The sequence below is a fragment of the Juglans regia genome, chromosome 5, assembly GCF_001411555.2.
Source record: "Juglans regia cultivar Chandler chromosome 5, Walnut 2.0, whole genome shotgun sequence".
Taxonomy (NCBI): Eukaryota; Viridiplantae; Streptophyta; class Magnoliopsida; order Fagales; family Juglandaceae; genus Juglans; species Juglans regia.
The window spans coordinates 473,705-491,391 of NC_049905.1; the positions used below are offsets into that span (position 1 = coordinate 473,705).

A 17,687-nucleotide genomic window follows, 5' to 3' on the forward strand; every position below is an offset into this window, starting at 1 on the left:
AAACAGGAAAAAAGTGAGAAAGAAATTGATAAGAACAATGTTCATCCCTTACTTATTTTCAAATAAAAGTCTATTTGTAAATATATTTTATTCCAAAATTTTCATATCATATCTCATCTCTTTTTTAAACATAACTGAAATACAAAACTTTTAAAATAATCATTACAACTTTCTCAATTATAAAATTATAATCTAAGTGTCTTATAATATTTTAATTTTATAATATTTTTTATTTAACTCTTTCTCTTTTCTCTTTTTCAATTATTTTTTATAAAATTTCATCTCATCTAACTCCCTCCAACATTATATAAATTTTCAAAGAAGGAAAAAATTAAAAATGTTCTAATATATATTAACATATTCTAGACCATATTATTTAACACTACAAATAATGTTAAATTATTACGTTAGTTCAAAGGCAGTTTAGCTTTTAATTTAAGAATGCAAATCAGATCATCTTAATTTACTTCAAAAGTTTTCATAACTCTTTTTAATATTATTAAAACAGAAACACTATAAGAAATAATAATAATGAAAAACATTAATTTATTTAACATTTTCACACTTGGCTAAATAAAATAGTAATAATGACATATTATATTTTTAAGTTATTAAAAAGTTATAATTTATTTCCTTATGAAAATTTGTAATTATACTAACCAACCTACTATTATTACTCTTAATAATTATAGTTGGATGCACATGTTGTATATTTGTTATTTCCAAAATAAATATATAATGTGTCAGTTTTAAAATTGAAAATGACAGTGGTAAGTATTAAATAATTTAATCATATATTTTATAAAGTCTCATCCTTTACATTTAAAAAAAGATAATGATAGGGTTACTTCCCTATTACTATCCAATTACTATTTATAGTTAATTTCAAGTTTTTTATTTTTTTATCATTTTCTTTGAAGTATTTTTTTAACATCTTTAATCGAAAAAATAAAAAAATATATAATTTTATTAATAATCAATTCCTTAATCATTAAATAAAATAAAAATTTTTAAAAAAAATAAAATATAAAAAGAGTAGTAAATGAGTAGTAGGAGAGTAGTAACCCTATCATTTTCCTTTAAAAAAATTAAATAAACTATAATACATTAGAAATTATAGATTTACCTCAAATAGTGTAATTAATTTCAAGTTAATTAATAAACTATTCAATTTATCTATAAATAAAAAATATATATATTTAAGTTTATTTTTTAATAAATCATTAAAAAAAAATTATTAATAAAAGGAAAAAAATAGTTTATACTGAAATGTAACAATTGAATTCAATATTTACATAATTTAAAATTAAAGGAAATAAAACACAACACAGCCGCCTCTATAAAAACAATTAAATTAAATTATAAAAAAAAGAAAAAAAAAGAGAGCCGCGGCTTGGATTTGTCGTGGCGGTTAACGGCGGCACGATAGGAGCTGATATTGGAAGGGGAGGAACGCCGGACGGAGGGGAAGAGAATGGATGAGGCGGTGTTAGCCACGTCGGCGTGCGGCGGAGCACTGGAGGCGACGAAGAATCGGACGGGCCGAGGCTTGGATTCGCTCGTGGCGGTCAACGGCGGCAGGAGAGGGGCTGAGATTGGAAGGGAATGGACGCCGGTCGGAGGGGAAGAGAATGAGACCGGCGGTGTCGAGTACGACGGCGCGAGACGGCGTACCGTAGCAGATGAAGAAACGGACAGGGGAGAGGGGAGGAGGGGCTCGCGTGCGGTGGGAAGAATGTCAGTGGCAAAACCGAGATTTTGGAATAAAAGTAGGAGTAAAATTAGAAAAAAAAATGTTAGACGAAAATACTGTAGAAACCTCTTCGCGCTTTATATATAAGTAGATATAAAAAATTATGTTTACTATCTCCACATATTATATATTATATTTTTTTTCTTATTAAATGTGTAATATATAGATGATAAGTAAAAGAATTTAATAAATTTAAGAAAAATAAAATTTAAAAAAATAAAAATATTTAAAAAATAAAAATAAAAAATATGTGGTGTGTAATGTATAAGTATGATGAATAACAAAAATATATATTTATTAACACTTAAAAATAAAAATAAAAAGCAGTGAAATTTCTAATTTATTTTATACGCCCACACTGCAGCTAGTCGCTCCATGATATAAATAGCTATCGTTTCGCGCCAATTCTCCCTTCTACTCCGTCTCTCTGAAACCCTAACGCTCACTGCCATGTCCTAAATCAACGACCTAGGGTTTCGCAGGTACATTGATTGAATCTCCTAATTCTCAAGACTCCAACGAAAACGGAAGACCTTCGACAATGGACGAGCCTCGCGCTAAGCGCCCCAAGATCACAAGGTGCGTACACTTCCCACTCTCGACTACATTTTTTAAGTGTTTTCTATGTTCTTTACTGGTGACCATGTCTTTGGTGTAAAGCATTCGGTTTTTATTTTTCTTGCTGGTTTATTGCGTAAAGGTTCTGTTTGGTCGCCGAGATAATCTGGTGGAGGTAGAAAATGGCATAGCATTGGTGAATTTGAAGATTTGAATCCGAAAGTTTCAGTTTTTTTCTTGCTGGTTTATTGCGTAAAGGTTTTGTTTGGGTCGCCCAGAAAATTTGCGGGCTGTAAAAAATGGCATCGAATTGGTGAATTTGAATATTTGAAACCGAAAGTTCCTGTTTTTCGCCATTTTGACGAAGAAAAAGCCGCAATTTGGTGTTTATAATTTTATAAGTATATTTCTTTTCTTTTCTTTTCTTGTTTTCAGTTTCTTCAGCAACCAAGAAAAGAGTTAGCTTTTTCTCATTTAACGTATATTTTTAAGTTCCAGGTTTCAAGGAAGCTTCTTTCTTTACTAAAGGATTGGTCTCCCTCTTAAAAGACTATTCTTCTAAAATAATCTTACCTATCAAAAAATAAAATTCAATATTTCGAATTCAATCGTGTACGCCGGGGTTTGAAGTTATCCTGTAACTTAGCCAGCTTTGTTCGCAATAAGATGGAAAATTAATGCTCTTCCACTTTTTCTTTCAGAGGGGAAGATGATTATATGCGTGGAAATATAATTGAGATTGAGCTCCACAATTTCATGACCTTTAATCACCTGAAATGCAAGCCAGGATCACGCCTGAACCTTGTAATTGGGCCAAATGGATCTGGAAAGAGCTCTCTCGTATGTGCCATTGCACTTGGTCTTGGTGGTGAGCCACAGGTTAGCTACAGGTTGGTGCCTTCTTTTAATTGCACATCCTGGTGTTTTTTTATAATGATGGGGAGTTTTTTGGCTCAGCTGCTTGGGAGGGCAACAAGTATTGGAGCATATGTGAAGCGTGGAGAGGAATCTGGTTATGTTACAATTTTGCTAAGAGGGGATACTAAAGACGAGAAGATCACCATTATGCGTAAAATTGATACTCGTAATAAGTCAGAGTGGTTGTTCAATGGTAAGATCTACAGTTTCTTGATTGACATTAACTTGGAAGATGAGAGGGAATAAAGAACACATTTGTGGTGATCTTAACTAGTGAAACAGGGTGGTTTCTAGCTGCAAATAGGAGCATCCATGGGTCGGGCTGGGCTTGGCCAGCACCATATGATGACACTTAGAGTGCTGGCTGAGTCTGGACTGGCCTGAGCTTGGGACAGTCCTAGGGAGCTGTGGCTGGGTCTAGGAAATCCTGTCTTGCACAATACTATATTGGAAAATGATAAACACATAACCCTTTTCACAACTCTCATACAACCATGTTTTAAATAAAGGGCATTCCTGTAAAATGATGATACTGTTATAATAATTTTAAATAGCATCGACACTGTATCAGTTTGTACCATTACAAATTTTAGTTATTCATTTGCAATAAATATAGGACTTTGGATGAGTTGTATGTCTCTTTTTGGTAAGACCCCCCCCCTCTCTCTCTCTCTCTCTCTCACACATTCATGTTCTATATGAAGAGAAGAAATATCTACCCAATCTGAGATGAGCGATCTAGCAATTATAACAAGCTAGCTATTTCTTATCCATCACTTTTGCTTTCAGGAAAAGTAGTACCTAAGAAAGATATTGCCGAAATCATTCAAAGGTTCAACATTCAAGTCAACAATTTGACTCAAGTGAGTAAGTTTGAAGACTAGATCAGGATATTTTATATAACAACATTGATTAAGTAAAAATACTCTCTCTATAGACATGTATTAAGGAAGTGTTACTTCTTTTTGGACATATACTCTCTCTATATAAAATAAGTATTAGTAAGTATTAGTAAGGATGTTACATTCCTTATCCTGGAAGAATGGCTCATGGAAGAATGGTTTTTTTATTGAATCTGAGTTCATTGTCTGAAAGCACGTGCATGCATGTCTATTGCTGGTTTGAAATGCTTCAGAAATGTTTATCTCATACCATATGCTCTGCCCTTAATCTCAAATACCAGTTGGTTGGCATTGAGTACCCTTATTACCCTTGTTATATGCTGGTATTTTCTGTCGTTCAATGTGGGATCCTGCTGAGGTTCCTTCATCTCATCAAGCAGGTTGTCTCTTTATTGCCAGTTTGCAGAAAGATAAACTGTGAATTATTATAGTTTTGATATGTAGTATCTAATTGTTTTTTCACTTTAGGTATATCTGGTTTAGATATATGCTTAAATTTCTAATTTTCTTGTTTTTTTCTTTTTTCCCGTGGGGGGATGGTATGGTTCGTAGTTTCTACCACAAGACAGGGTCTGTGAGTTTGCCAGATTAACTCCTGTGCAACTTCTAGAAGAGACTGAAAATGCTGTTGATCCTCAACTTCCAATCCAACATCGTGCCCTTGTTGGAAAAAGCCGCGAGCTGAAGAATATTAAGCTAGTGAGATTTTAATGATTCACCTTCTTCCAGGATGTAGATTTTGTGGTTTGAAATGGTAAGAATTTGTACACTAATAATATCATAACAACTGCTAAATTTTTTCCCTGATTTAGTCAGTTGAGAGAAATGGAGAAACTTTGAATCAGTGGAAGGCACTTAATGCTGAACTAGAAAAAGATGTTGAGCGTGTCCGTCAAAGAGAAGAACTCCTAGTGAAGGTTCGTTTTTCAAGGATTTGCATTTTTTTATTATGCTTGATTGCATTTCAAATGCGTTTTTTTTCTGTCATACAGGTGGAGTCCATGAAAAAGAAATTACCCTGGCTGAAGTATGACATGGAAAAGGCCAAATATATGGAGTCTAAGGAGCTAGAAAAGGATGCCAGGAAAAAGTTGGATGAAGCTGCAAAAACTTTAAATGGCCTTAGAGAACCAATTGAGTATGATGACTTGGTTTACCCAATTGTACAATGCTTAACACGAGCAATTATTGTCCATTTATTTGAGGTCTTGGATTCAAAACACTATCCAAAACTTTTACGAATAAAAAAAATCGTTGTCCATTTATAAAATATTTACTGTGTCATATATCTAAGGACAAGCTTTTATTTTGTGTGATCATTGATGTGTTGACATAGTTCCATGAAAATATGTGTGAGGGCTATGTCATAGCTTAAGCATGTTAAGTTTCAACTTTAGATATGTTATTTTTGTGCCAGACATTTTTTTTTTTGATAAGTAAAATAAGTATTTATTCATCCAATCAACTGTCAATTACAAAGTCAGAATATGCCTAGTTATGTAGGAGCATTAGAAAGTAAGAAGTCATGAAAATCCATGCCATTAAGTTCCATAGCAATGGCCCAAGTACAAAAAGTCATAAAAAATAACATTTTTAGCTCCGCCATAGATCTCTCTTTGTCTTCAAAAATCCTCTCATTGCGTTCTTACCACAAGCACCACATAATACATATAGGAATCATCTTCCAAATCGCTTTGATCTGACGCACACCTCGAATTGAGGTCCAGTAGGCCAAAGCTTCCAACACAGTTTTCGGCATAACCCACGCTATGTCCATTCTGTTAAACACCTCATCCCAAATCGACCTGGCTACCTCGCAATGTTAAAGTAAATTATTCACCGACTCACCCCCTCTTTTACACATATAACACCAGTCTGCAATAATTATCTTTCTCTTTCTCAGGTTATCCGTAGTGAGAATCTTTCTTAAAGATGCTGTCCACACAAAGAAAGAAGCTTTGGGAGGAGCATTATTGCGCCAAAGCTTTCTCCAGGGAAACTGAATCTCAGGAACTTGTGTGAGTATCTTGTAGAAGGAATGAACAGTGAACACCCCTTGCCTCGTTGGACTCCACCATAGCTCATTTTCATGCTGGATATTTGGACGACAATAATACAAGAGACTATAAAAATCTACAAAACTCCCCATCTCCCAATCCTGTGCCGCCCAATTGAAGTTGATATTCCAATGAACGTTCATGCAACTTCCATAACCTCCGCACCATGACATCTTTAGCATTTGCAATCAAGAATAGTGTAGGAAACAAGTCTTGAAGGGCACTATTGGAACACCATGCATCTTTCCGAAATCTGATCTTGGAACCTGTACCCAATTGTAGTCTAGAGTGTTGATGGAAGACCTCCCACCCTTTTCTAATGTGTTTCCATAGCCCCATTCCAGAGGCCCCTCTAACTTCTCTAGTACACCATCCCACCTCTAAATCACCATATTTGTTCTCGATCACCGTCTTCCATAAAGTTTCTGGTTCCTTAATATATCGCCACAACCATTTGCTAAGTACCGCACAATTGAATAACATCAAATTTCTGATACCCAAACCGCCATTTGAGATAGGACTGCACACCATCTCCCACTTGACTAGATGGAATTTAAACTCTTCTCCTAAGCCCCCTCACAGAAAATCTCTATGTAGCTTCTCAATTCGACCCACCACACTTGTCGGTATAGGGAATAAGGATAAGAAGTAAGTGGGTAGATTAGAAAGTGTATTTTTAATTAGCGTAATCCGGCCCCCTTTTGACAAATACATTATCTTCCAACCTGCCAGTCTCCTCTCTACTTTTTCAATCATTGTATCCCAAATAGAGCGTGACCTTGAGGCTATACCTAACGGTAATCCCAAATAACTCATAGGGAGAGACGCTATCTTACAATCCAGTGTGCCAGCCAACTCCCTTATATTCTGAACTTCTCCAATAGGCACCAACTCGGATTTGCCATAATTCGCCTTTAAACCAGACACTGCTTCAAAACAAAGCAGCAACGCCTTCACAGCCCTCAATTGATCATTATCAGCTTCGCACATAATAAGCATATCGTCTGCAAACAACAAATGCGAAATAATAGTGATATCCCTACTCGGCGATCCAATTTGGAAACTACTAATAAAACCATTAGACACTAAAGCCTAGATCATCTTGCTTAGTGCCTCTATAACAATAACAAAAAGTAAAGGAGATAACGGATCCCCTTGCCAGACATTTTTTATGGGTTATTCTGTGTTATGTGGGTTTGTGATAAATATATCTTTTTACGACTGTTTCATATTCTACTGAATGGGCATGTCTGTCATATGGTCATTTTTATGGTCTATGTGATATGTTAGAGGTGCATGCTTCGCCACTTGGGTTTAATCTTGGTAGTTTGAGGTGCAAAGTATAAAACCCCTGATAGTTTAGGGGTGAAAATGTATTTAGCCCTTTGATTAATTATGCTTAGGACTTCCATGATTTCCTTGTAACCGTTTCTAGTTCCTAAAGAGGGGCAATCACATGTATACTTCCTGTGTATTTGGGTTATGCCTATCTCTATATCAATAAAAATATCTTCTTATAAAAAAAAAAAAAAATATGCTTAGGACGATGAGGGAGCCAATGGGCGGCTTTCCTCCATTTCCAATTCGCAAAAGCAATAAGCATTGTTATATATATATATTTGTTTGAGACAAATCGCAGTTGCAATGTATTTGTTCTTCTTCTAGGGCGCTGGTGTACTCATAATCAATCGATTGTCTGCAGGAAACAAAAGAAGGAGAAAGCAGTGTTGGAAGCTAAATGTAAAAAAATTAACAGCCACATAGATGAAAATTTGAAAAAACGTGTTGCACTTGTGGAAAGTGAAAGTCATTTGGTACTTACATATTGTTACTCCTTTCTTTTTTGCTCTATTATGTTTTCCAATTCCTCTAATATTTTGTTACACAGTTGAATACTTTCTCTTGCCTTCAATATCCATTTCCTATTTATAGGGGGTGCAAGTACGAGGGAAATACAAGGAAATGGAAGACTTGAGGAGGCAAGAAGAATCTCGTCAACAAAGAATCTTAAAAGCTAAAGAGGATCTTGCTACAGCTGAACTAGAATTTGGAAATCTGCCGCTTTTTCAACCTCCGAAGGATGAACTAGTAAGTAAGCCTTGCAGCTTTAAGCATTAATTTCTTCTGGATGTGCAGGTTCAATGTGAGTTATATTAGTAATTTAGTTCTTGCCTATAATGGTTAACATTTTGAAGAGGTTATTGTTGCTCTTCTCTGGTTTTCATCAATCTTATTGGGGGAAACTATGGTCTATTAAGTTTTGTAGTATTGGTTTGCACATAAATAATCATCAATTACTGATAGACCTATAATGCAAATTGAAGAGAATGATTAGTTTCAGTTTTTTTGTGATTTCAACTAATCAGTGTTTGTGTGATTTCTGTTGAGGATATAATTCAACCCGATAAGTTTTATGAAAATTATTAATTAGTTTCTTGTTCCAGTCTTCTGACTTGGATGATTCTCTTCTTCTTCTTTTTCACTGGATTAACTTTTATCGCCAGGAAAAATTAGGTGCTCAAATTCTTGAGCAAGAAGATTCTGCTAATCAGAAGAGGTATCAAAAGTCAGAGAAGGAAAAACTTTTATCTCAAAAAAAATTGAGCCTCAGGCACTGCCTAGACAGGTGAAATTTTGAAGACAATATCATGTTTTTTCATATGCTTTTTTCCCCAACACCATCTTTTCAAAGTTTTTTTTTCCCAGGCTGACAGATATGGAGAATACACATAACAAATGCCTGCAGGCACTAAAGAGATCTGGAGCTGAGAAGATATTTGAGGCCTATCAGTGGTTGCAAGAACATCGAGATGAGTTCAATAAGGAGGTGTATGGTCCAGTTTTGCTTGAGGTAAATATTTTAACATTTAGATTGTCATGTTTATGAATGAAGCTTCCTTTCCACTTGCATTTTCATGAATTTTTGTGCAGGTTAATGTCTCAGATCGGGTTCATGCAGACTATTTAGAAGGTCATGTCCCATATTACATTTGGAAGGTATTCAATTATTTTTCTATCTAGTCTTTTATCTTGATCTGTATTTTTTTGGTAAATTTTTGTCTTGATCTGCAGAAAACATAAAAATATCTTATATGAGTACATAAATTGGAAAATGCTAATTTTTCTTGTACGGCATTTATGAATCAGTTGCCTTCATGTATTAGGAACATATATACTTAATAGGAATATCATGGCCATCTCATTAACCAAGTGATTACATGAACTTGCTGTACATCTCAATTACTTCACTCTTTTGGGATTGATTTGGATCCACTGTAACCTTAACTTGAGGCTTCTGTATTTAGCTAGCGATTAAGACCTTAAGTGTGCGAAGCCATAAATCATTGCCTTGCCTTGCCATGCCATATGAATAACTTCTTTCTATGTAGGCAGCCAGGTTGTGAAAAATTGAGCTGGATCCTATTGTCTTCTCTCTCTCTCTCTCTCTCTCTCTCTCTCTCTCTCTCTCTCTCTCTCTCTCTCTCTCTCCTGAGGCTGCACTATTTCTTCCGTTGTTATCATAGTCTTATGGAGTTGGCATTAATTATCTTGTATTTTTTCAGGGCTACGCCTACTTATTTGGATTAATAAATTTTCTTACTTATAAAAAAAAAAAAAAAAACTTATCTTGTATTTTTTCAACTTTCTTTTGCATGGGATACGGTATTGCAGAAAATGATTTTGTTTTTTGGGTGGTGAGGGAAAGTTTGTTTTGACACTTGACTCCTAATGTTGTTTTTTTTATAAGTAGACTCCTAATGTTATTTGTTAATGAGTTGATTTTTTGTTCCATTCCCAGTCTTTCATAACTCAGGATCCTGGTGATCGGGACTTTTTAGTAAAAAATCTACGGTTATTTGATGTTCCAGTCTTAAATTATATGGGGGATGGTCGTCCAAAATTGCCCTTTCAACTTTCTGAGGAGGTATGTGTCATTGGGGCTCCTCTATGTGCAATATTTGAACGGTCTTGGGTTATCTTATTGTCGTTTTGATTTTTATTTTTTTTTAATATCAAGCAGATGCATTTGCTTGGCATCTATTCTCGGCTGGACCAAATTTTTGACGCACCTAATGCTGTGAAGGAAGTTTTGACTGGTCAATGTGGTTTGGATCGTTCAGTATGCTTCCTATAACTTCCTTTTTTTGTACTGGTGATTGATTTGAATATTAGTCAGTGTGGCCAAGCCTCGTGAAGTTGTGAAGTTAGAAAATGTGGTTGCTGATTATGTTTGACATCTAAAGCTTATCTATCTATCTAATGTACTTGTACTTGGCTCAGTATATAGGGTCCAAGGAAACTGATCAAAAAGCTGATGAGCTTCTAAAGTTGCATATTTTAGATTGTTGGACACCAGAAAATCACTATCGGTGGTCTAAATCTAGATATGGTGATCATTTTTCCGCTAGTGTAGAACCAGTGAATCGTTCAAGTCTTCTTTTGTGTAGTAGGTTTCTATTAACCCTTTCTTGAAATCATCATAATCTACCTTAATGATTGTGCAAGTTGCCAACTCTTACCTTCTACTTTGTAGGTTTGGATTTGGGGGAGATTGAAGTTATGCGGTCTAGGAAAAAGGAGCTGGAAGAATCTGTTGCTGCTTTTGAAGGAAGTCTTAAATCACTTCAGAGTGAGCTAAGATACATAGAGGATGAAGCAGCTAAACTTCATAAACAGCGGGTATGCTGAAAAACTTACAATTGTTTTGCAATGTTAAAGACAGATACCTGACTATTCTTTGACGTTGCTTCTTTGTTCTCTGCCAAATTTAACCTTAATATTTTAATCAGACATGCAAATTTGAATGTGCACTTCATTCCTGATACATATTATAGGAGGAGATTATCAAGATTTCACAGCAAGAGAAGAGAAAACGGCGTGAAATGGAAAACCATATCAGTAAGAATAAATATGGCTATTAGAGGACTGTTGCATCCAATATTTTCATTTATTACTTATCAAAAAAAATTTGCATTTATTATAAAAGATAAATATATTCTGGTGATCTTAGCTCAGAGGAGAAGAAAATTAGAATCCATGGAAAAGGGGGATGACCTAGATACTGTTATGGCAAAGCTTATCGATCAAGCTGCAAAATGTAACATTCAGAGGTTCCATTGTGCAATTCAACTTAAGGTGAAGTTGCTTTCAGGTTCAAGTTTTCTGCTCCTTTTTAGGTGTTTTATATAGTGACTTTGTTTGCATATTTATGTCGATTAAGTAATAAACAATTCTTTAGTATGTTAAATGACTCAAGTGCTTCATTTGTTATCTTCATTTCTTTTTGACAGAACCTACTTGTTGATGCTGTTTCTTACAAACGAAGTTTGGCAGAAACACGCATGTCATCCATTGAATTAGATGCAAAGGTATTTTCAGTGATTAATTTCAGCAAGCACAAATGTATCTATTCAGTTTCTGATCACCTTCTTGATATGATTGGTTTTGAACTTTTTTTAGATTAGAGATTTGGAAGTTGGTCTCAAGGAGCATGAAAAGTTTTCCATGCAAGCATCACTGCACTATGAATGTTGTAAGTAGTTATCTTCATGTGATTCTACTTATCCAAAAGAAGTTATCTACATGTGATTCCAATTTTTTCTTACTGATCTGTGGAGTGCAATGATAAATGATGTGTAAATTTTTTTCTTCATTCCTGGTGAATGACTAGATTTCCACGAGTTCTTTACCAGATACACTTGAAGAACTCAATTTGCAAATACATTGAAGAGATTGAATAATCTTTCAAGTTAAACTCTTCAACAATGGGACAGAACTTAAATGAAAGTCATGGTTTCTGATAGTTTAATCTTTATATATGCGCCAGGATTCAGATGTCAGTCTGGTGTCTCACCCGAGAGTTTACGGAACCATCTTCATTTAGATATTCGTACATCCAGATGTCAGCGCACTGTCTCACCTGGATTGTCTATACGAACATGCTTACTGACCTCCATTTATTAATTTCATGGGATTATGCACTATGTTGAGTTGTCTATTCTTGCATATGCATCTTTTAAAATTCTACATTAGGACCTTGGTTCCGTAGTTCTGTACTTTACAAAACCTTATTAAACTAATTTGATTAACTAAACATATCTGATATACTGCAAGTGATGGCAACATTATGTTACAGGTTTTAACACATTTTGCTACCTTCATTGAAATGTGTGCTTTTTTCACACTTTAACCTTTTCTTAGTTTGGTCTATCTCTTCTTCATGCAAGGCAATTAAGTTCTATAATATTGCTAGGCAAACCATTTTTAATGATACTCCTCATTAGTGAACTGTGATTTTTTTTCTCGAGACAATCCATTTTGAGAAAATATCCTTGAAGTTTGTAATGGATTATGTTACTTTTCAACTTCAGAGGGAATTCTAAAGTTTTTTTTCCTTTCTTCTCTTGACACTTAGCATCCCTATTTGACTTTTTTACTAATGTGGAATTCATATAAATATAAACTGATTTGCCGACCTGAAATGTATGGTAAAATCAAATTGGTTTCTATTTTAAGCACTGGATCTCTGTCTCAGTCAAGGGAAGGAGAAATTGATGTCTTGGTCACGTATTGGTGAGTTGGTATCATTTAGCCTCTCAGAATTGCTAGCAACACCATCAGAAAATGGTTGACACAAACTATATCATGGCAAAGATGTTTTCCTCTCGATTGGAGTTCCAACAGCTTCTATCCTCCTTGGAGGATGAGGAGATTTAGGAGATACAGGCCTTTATATATGTGAAATATTTGTTCATGTATTTTTATTGTACTTATCAAAAAAATATTTGTTCGTGTGAAGCTGACCATAAACCATTTTGTTTCTTGTGAAGGTAAGAAGGACGTAGAGGGTTGTAGACAGCAGCTGTCAGTTGCCAAGAGGCATGCAGAGTCAATTGCCATTATCACTCCAGAACTCGAAAAGGAATTTCTTGAGGTTCGTATTATGGTGGAAACACAAAAAAAATTCATAAAATACAAAAATAAAAATAAAAATAAAAAAATAGAAAAAGTAAGATAGTCATATATTTAGATTATATTGTATTAGAGGGGGTTAATATTAATGACTTGTATGCTTCTTTCTTTGCTCGTAGGCTGTAATTAGGTATTTCTCTCTTGTATACCACCTGTTTATTTGGACTATGCCTAATTATGAGGATCAATTAATTTTCTTACCTATTAAAAAAAATATTTAGCCTATTAACTGAATTTGTTAGAGTATTATGACATGATTGACTAATCTCACAGAAGTTAGGCGTAGCATTTTATATAATTCTCTTGTGCTTTACGAAATATTCACAACCATGTATTTGATGGCCACAACCAAAATAAAGGGCATGGTTTAATCAAAAGGTACCAAAAGGCAATGACCAGAAAAGCATTAAATTTGTAAGTATTGACTTCTATGCTAACATAAGCAATACAATGCAATCCTAAATTATATAATCATCGTCGTCATTAAGCATTTGAGCATCAGCATTGTCATCGTAAGATTTGTAGCCCTCACCATCTTCCTCATCTACTTCATCTAAATTAATGATCAAGAAAAACAGTAATAGCGAAAACTGATATATATATATATACACACACATACACCATATATTTAACTACAAAAGTTCACATTTTGCCCTTTAAGCTCACTCAAAAAGGGCCAAAAAGTGCAATTTGTGTTTTGGTAAGCAAAGTGCTTTGGCCTTGGTGCTTTTACCAACACCATGCGTGATACTAGCTTTTGTGTTAGCATTTGTGTGGAGATGTACTGGACTTTTGGAAATTCCAGAAGTTAAATGTTTCCAGAACATGGTGATATAGTTCATTCATAATTTGACAGAAACAAAAAAAATTATATAAAGTAGGGAGGTGGTATAGAGGTAAAAATTTTGAACTGTTCATCTTTCCAGTACTCTTTATTTAAAGAATATTCATGTTCACATGTAGATGCCTACTACCATTGAGGAATTGGAAGCTGCAATTCAAGATAATGTTTCTCAAGCCAATTCTATTCTTTTTCTAAACAACAATATTTTGGAAGAATATGAACACCGAAAGCGTCAGGTATTCTTATGCTTTTTTTTTTTTTTTTTTTTATGCTTTTTACTATTGTTTGTTTGATGTTTCATCATAGTTGTGTTCGCATTACAGATAGAAGCTCTTGCAACAAAACTTGAAGCAGATAATGAGGAACTGATGAGATGTTTAGCTGAGGTAGATAACCTGAAGGTGAGTAAAGTTTAGTTGTTTTCATATATACCCAGGGTTCTATGGAGTTGGTGTTTCTCGTTTATTCCTTCTCATTGAGCATTATCTTGTGATCAAAGTCAACAAAAAGGGAAAAGCCAATAAAAGTGTACTTGTCAGATGCTAAAGAATATGAGCGTGGGTATGCGAGGCCTTGCAAAGCTGTTGTGTATGGCTTCCCATGTGTTGATCAAAGATAACTTTTCCTATTGTGTAAGAGCATGGAATCATGTCCTGACAGGACATAAATCATCTAGATAACATTCAATTGATTATTGTTAGATCGTGCTTCTAGATATATTAAAAAAATATATTTTAAAGGAGGAACAAAAACAAGGAAGAGATGCATTCATGGCATGCAAATTCAATGGTGTTCTACTTGCAAATCCAAATGGCCCACGAGCATAAAATGGTCCAGGTGTTTGGTTCCCCTTTTTTTTTTAAGTAAACGATTATATTAATATTAATACGAATAGGCATAGCCCAAGTACACAAGGGGGTATACAAGAGGTAACACCTATATAGGAAGAAAAAATAGAAACAAGAAAATCATGAAAATCGAGGCCCTTGAAATCTACAGCTTGGGCCATGGTTCCATTTGATGATGTTCATAGTCTTTTGCTGATGATATTGTCTTCATAATGGACATGTATCCTAACAGTTTTGATATTGTCTTCGTTATTGCTTTCCCAAACTAGCATGTTCCCAAAATCAGGGTAATATTGCTCCCCGCAAGTCCAATCAAAACCTTCAGTGAGTGGAGAACTTGATGTCTATCTTATAATATCAGTGATTCTATTGTATACTTTTCGCTTTTAAAGCCCTTGTTTGTTTTTTTAAGAAAAAAAGTCTCGTTACTTTTTCCATGTTTCTCAAGGATTTTCTCAGCTCATCATATTTTTTGTTATGAACTAATGATGTCAGTATATCCGTTTATGTAGTCCAAGTTCTCCTAAGAATTTTCCTTAATTTTGAACTGTACAGGAAAATTGGCTTCCTACATTGAGAAAGCTTGTTGCTCAGATAAATGAGACTTTCAGCCGAAACTTTCAAGAGATGGCTGTTGCAGGAGAAGTTTCATTAGGTATTTATTGTGGTGCTTAGAGGGAATATACTTTAGGAGGAGTCTCTCTCACTACTTTTTGTGGGATGTTTCTTCTTCTTCTCAGATGAGGATGGCAAGGACTTTGATCAATTTGGAATACTTATAAAAGTCAAGTTCAGGTAACTGCAGCTGTGTCTGTTGTAAGTTTTCAATAAATTTGGCTTTTTAATTATTTGAACGGGTGAGTTCTGACCGTCTAGTTTGGGTCTTATGGATGAACTTCAATGTAAAAGATAAACATGCCTTTTGAACTAGGGGAACTGGATTGTAATGCTAGAATCAGTTTAATCAAGAAAAACACTCAAAAATCTTTTCAAAACTACTTTTTAAGGGAGCAGAGATAAACTTGATCTTATTGATCCGACACATGCGTTTGTTGCTGAATATTTCTCATTTAGTTGCAGAATATACAATTTAGATTTTCAAAATCACTCAGGACTCAGGTTCGCACTTTCCTTTGTTTTCACATTACGACTTTCAGGCAAGCAGGACAGCTTCAAGTTCTCAGTGCCCACCATCAATCTGGAGGGGTATCACATTTTATTGAATTTGTATTCTTGATTGTTAGCATGACCATTTATCTTACTGCGTCCTGAAATTTCCATTATCTAGGAGCGGTCAGTTTCGACTATTCTTTATCTTGTTTCTCTTCAAGATCTTACAGACTGCCCATTTAGGGTGGTTGATGAGATAAATCAAGGTCAGTTACAAGACAATGTGTTTTTCAAATTCTTTTATTAATACAGCTTGTATGAAAATAACTTATAAAAAAAAATACAGCTTGTATGAAAATACTTGACCTCCAATTATTTCTCAGGGATGGACCCTATAAATGAAAGAAAGATGTTCCAGCAATTAGTGAGAGCTGCCAGCCAACCAAACACTCCTCAGTAAGAACATAGTTCAACTTGATAATTAATGTCTTCATTTGGTTTGGCGAGCTTGTGGACATCTGTTCCAAGCATGATTCATGAGGTTCAAATGGTGGTTATATTCGGGGCTTTATAATTGTTGGACTACAGATTTATTGTAATGAAACTTTGATTACCTATTAAAAAGATAGTTGAACTGCAGATGGTAGAAGAATTTGGTTTAGATGTGTAGTGGTAGTGGTAGGAATACAATGTTTTGTTGAAGAGAAGCATATAATCTAGGCCATGATATTAATTTTCTTTATGTCAAGTTTTACACCTGTAAAACTTGACATAAAGAAAATTAATATCATGGCCTAGGTTTTACGCCAATGAATTGTAATTGGCAGTTGTTGCCCATTCTTGATAATAATACTTATTTTACTTATAAAAAAAAAAAAAAAGTTTTACGCCAATGAACCCAGTTAGGTCCAACATGCACTTTACAGTCGCAGCCAGCATCCATATGTACTATAATATGGAGGGGCACTCGTCATTGTCCTGCAAAGAGACAATTATGCTAGTATTTCAGTGAGATTACAATTTTCCTTGTATTTGCAACCTAAGGATTATAAGATTGGGTGCCAGAAAAAAGGGCTACGATTTGGTTAGAAAGTTATGTTTGTCATAGACTTTCTTTCCAAAATGTATAGGTGGCTGAAATGTTGGTTTCCGTCGGTATGCAGGTGTTTCTTACTTACCCCGAAGTTGCTTCCCGATTTGGAGTACAGTGAAGCATGTAGTATTCTGAATATAATGAATGGGCCTTGGATTGAGCAGCCCTCGAAAGGTATCGTCACTGTCAGATTAATCTGTATTTATTTGTTGTACTTATAGTTCACTTACTGGCAAGACTTTGTTTTCTGTTAATTCAGCATGGAGCAGTGGAGATTGCTGGGGAACTGTCACAGGTTTACTAGGAGAAAGTCGATGCTAAAATAACAATCTAAGGTTAAAACTGTCGTTAAAAGGAAAGAATGTAGAGCAACTATTGTAATCCATCTGAAGCGAGCCATCATTTGACCCGTATCAAATGGTTTTTGTGATGTGTTTCAGATTTTTATTGCGTATGCATGTGTAATTTAGTTCCTTTTGCCTCTGTGATGATCATATATAGTTGCTGTTATACTCCTCCATTGAGTTTCAGTTGCTCCCCACTCTTTGCTACAGATCCAATAGATTAGTCAATTTGTTGTAAAGTGTCTCAGATATATTTGTTTAATTTAGTTCCTTTAGCCTTTACGATGA

The 17,687-nt window shown here is 34.7% G+C and overlaps 1 protein-coding gene across 1 annotated transcript; it reads left to right on the forward strand.

Moving 5' to 3' along the window:
* The first annotated feature begins 2,145 nt into the window (after positions 1-2,145).
* LOC108988373 (structural maintenance of chromosomes protein 5) lies at positions 2,146-17,681 on the forward strand. The gene is made up of 30 exons (XM_018961622.2): positions 2,146-2,332; positions 3,013-3,190; positions 3,269-3,422; positions 4,019-4,092; positions 4,684-4,830; positions 4,944-5,048; positions 5,124-5,269; positions 7,891-8,002; positions 8,121-8,276; positions 8,693-8,814; positions 8,895-9,039; positions 9,120-9,185; positions 9,988-10,113; positions 10,210-10,308; positions 10,470-10,635; positions 10,723-10,868; positions 11,024-11,087; positions 11,200-11,324; positions 11,480-11,557; positions 11,649-11,721; positions 13,019-13,122; positions 14,124-14,240; positions 14,328-14,405; positions 15,408-15,507; positions 15,593-15,647; positions 16,010-16,058; positions 16,141-16,228; positions 16,346-16,418; positions 17,126-17,229; positions 17,315-17,681. Exons 1-30 carry the CDS (start codon positions 2,295-2,297, stop codon positions 17,374-17,376), a joined length of 3,150 nt encoding a protein of 1,049 aa, XP_018817167.1. The 5' UTR covers positions 2,146-2,294; the 3' UTR covers positions 17,377-17,681.
* Positions 17,682-17,687: the final 6 nt, after the last annotated feature.

What these genes read in the sequence shown, in the direction of transcription:
- LOC108988373 (XM_018961622.2), top strand. Translation starts at nt 2,295, where the DNA reads ATGGACGAGCCTCGCGCTAAGCGCCCCAAGATCACAAG. An exon ending in GTCTTGGTGGTGAGCCACAG is followed by an intron (nt 3,191 to 3,268) that starts GTTAGCTACAGG and finishes TTTTTGGCTCAG; the next exon opens with CTGCTTGGGAGGGCAACAAG. An exon ending in ATGAACACCGAAAGCGTCAG is followed by an intron (nt 14,241 to 14,327) that starts GTATTCTTATGC and finishes TTCGCATTACAG; the next exon opens with ATAGAAGCTCTTGCAACAAA.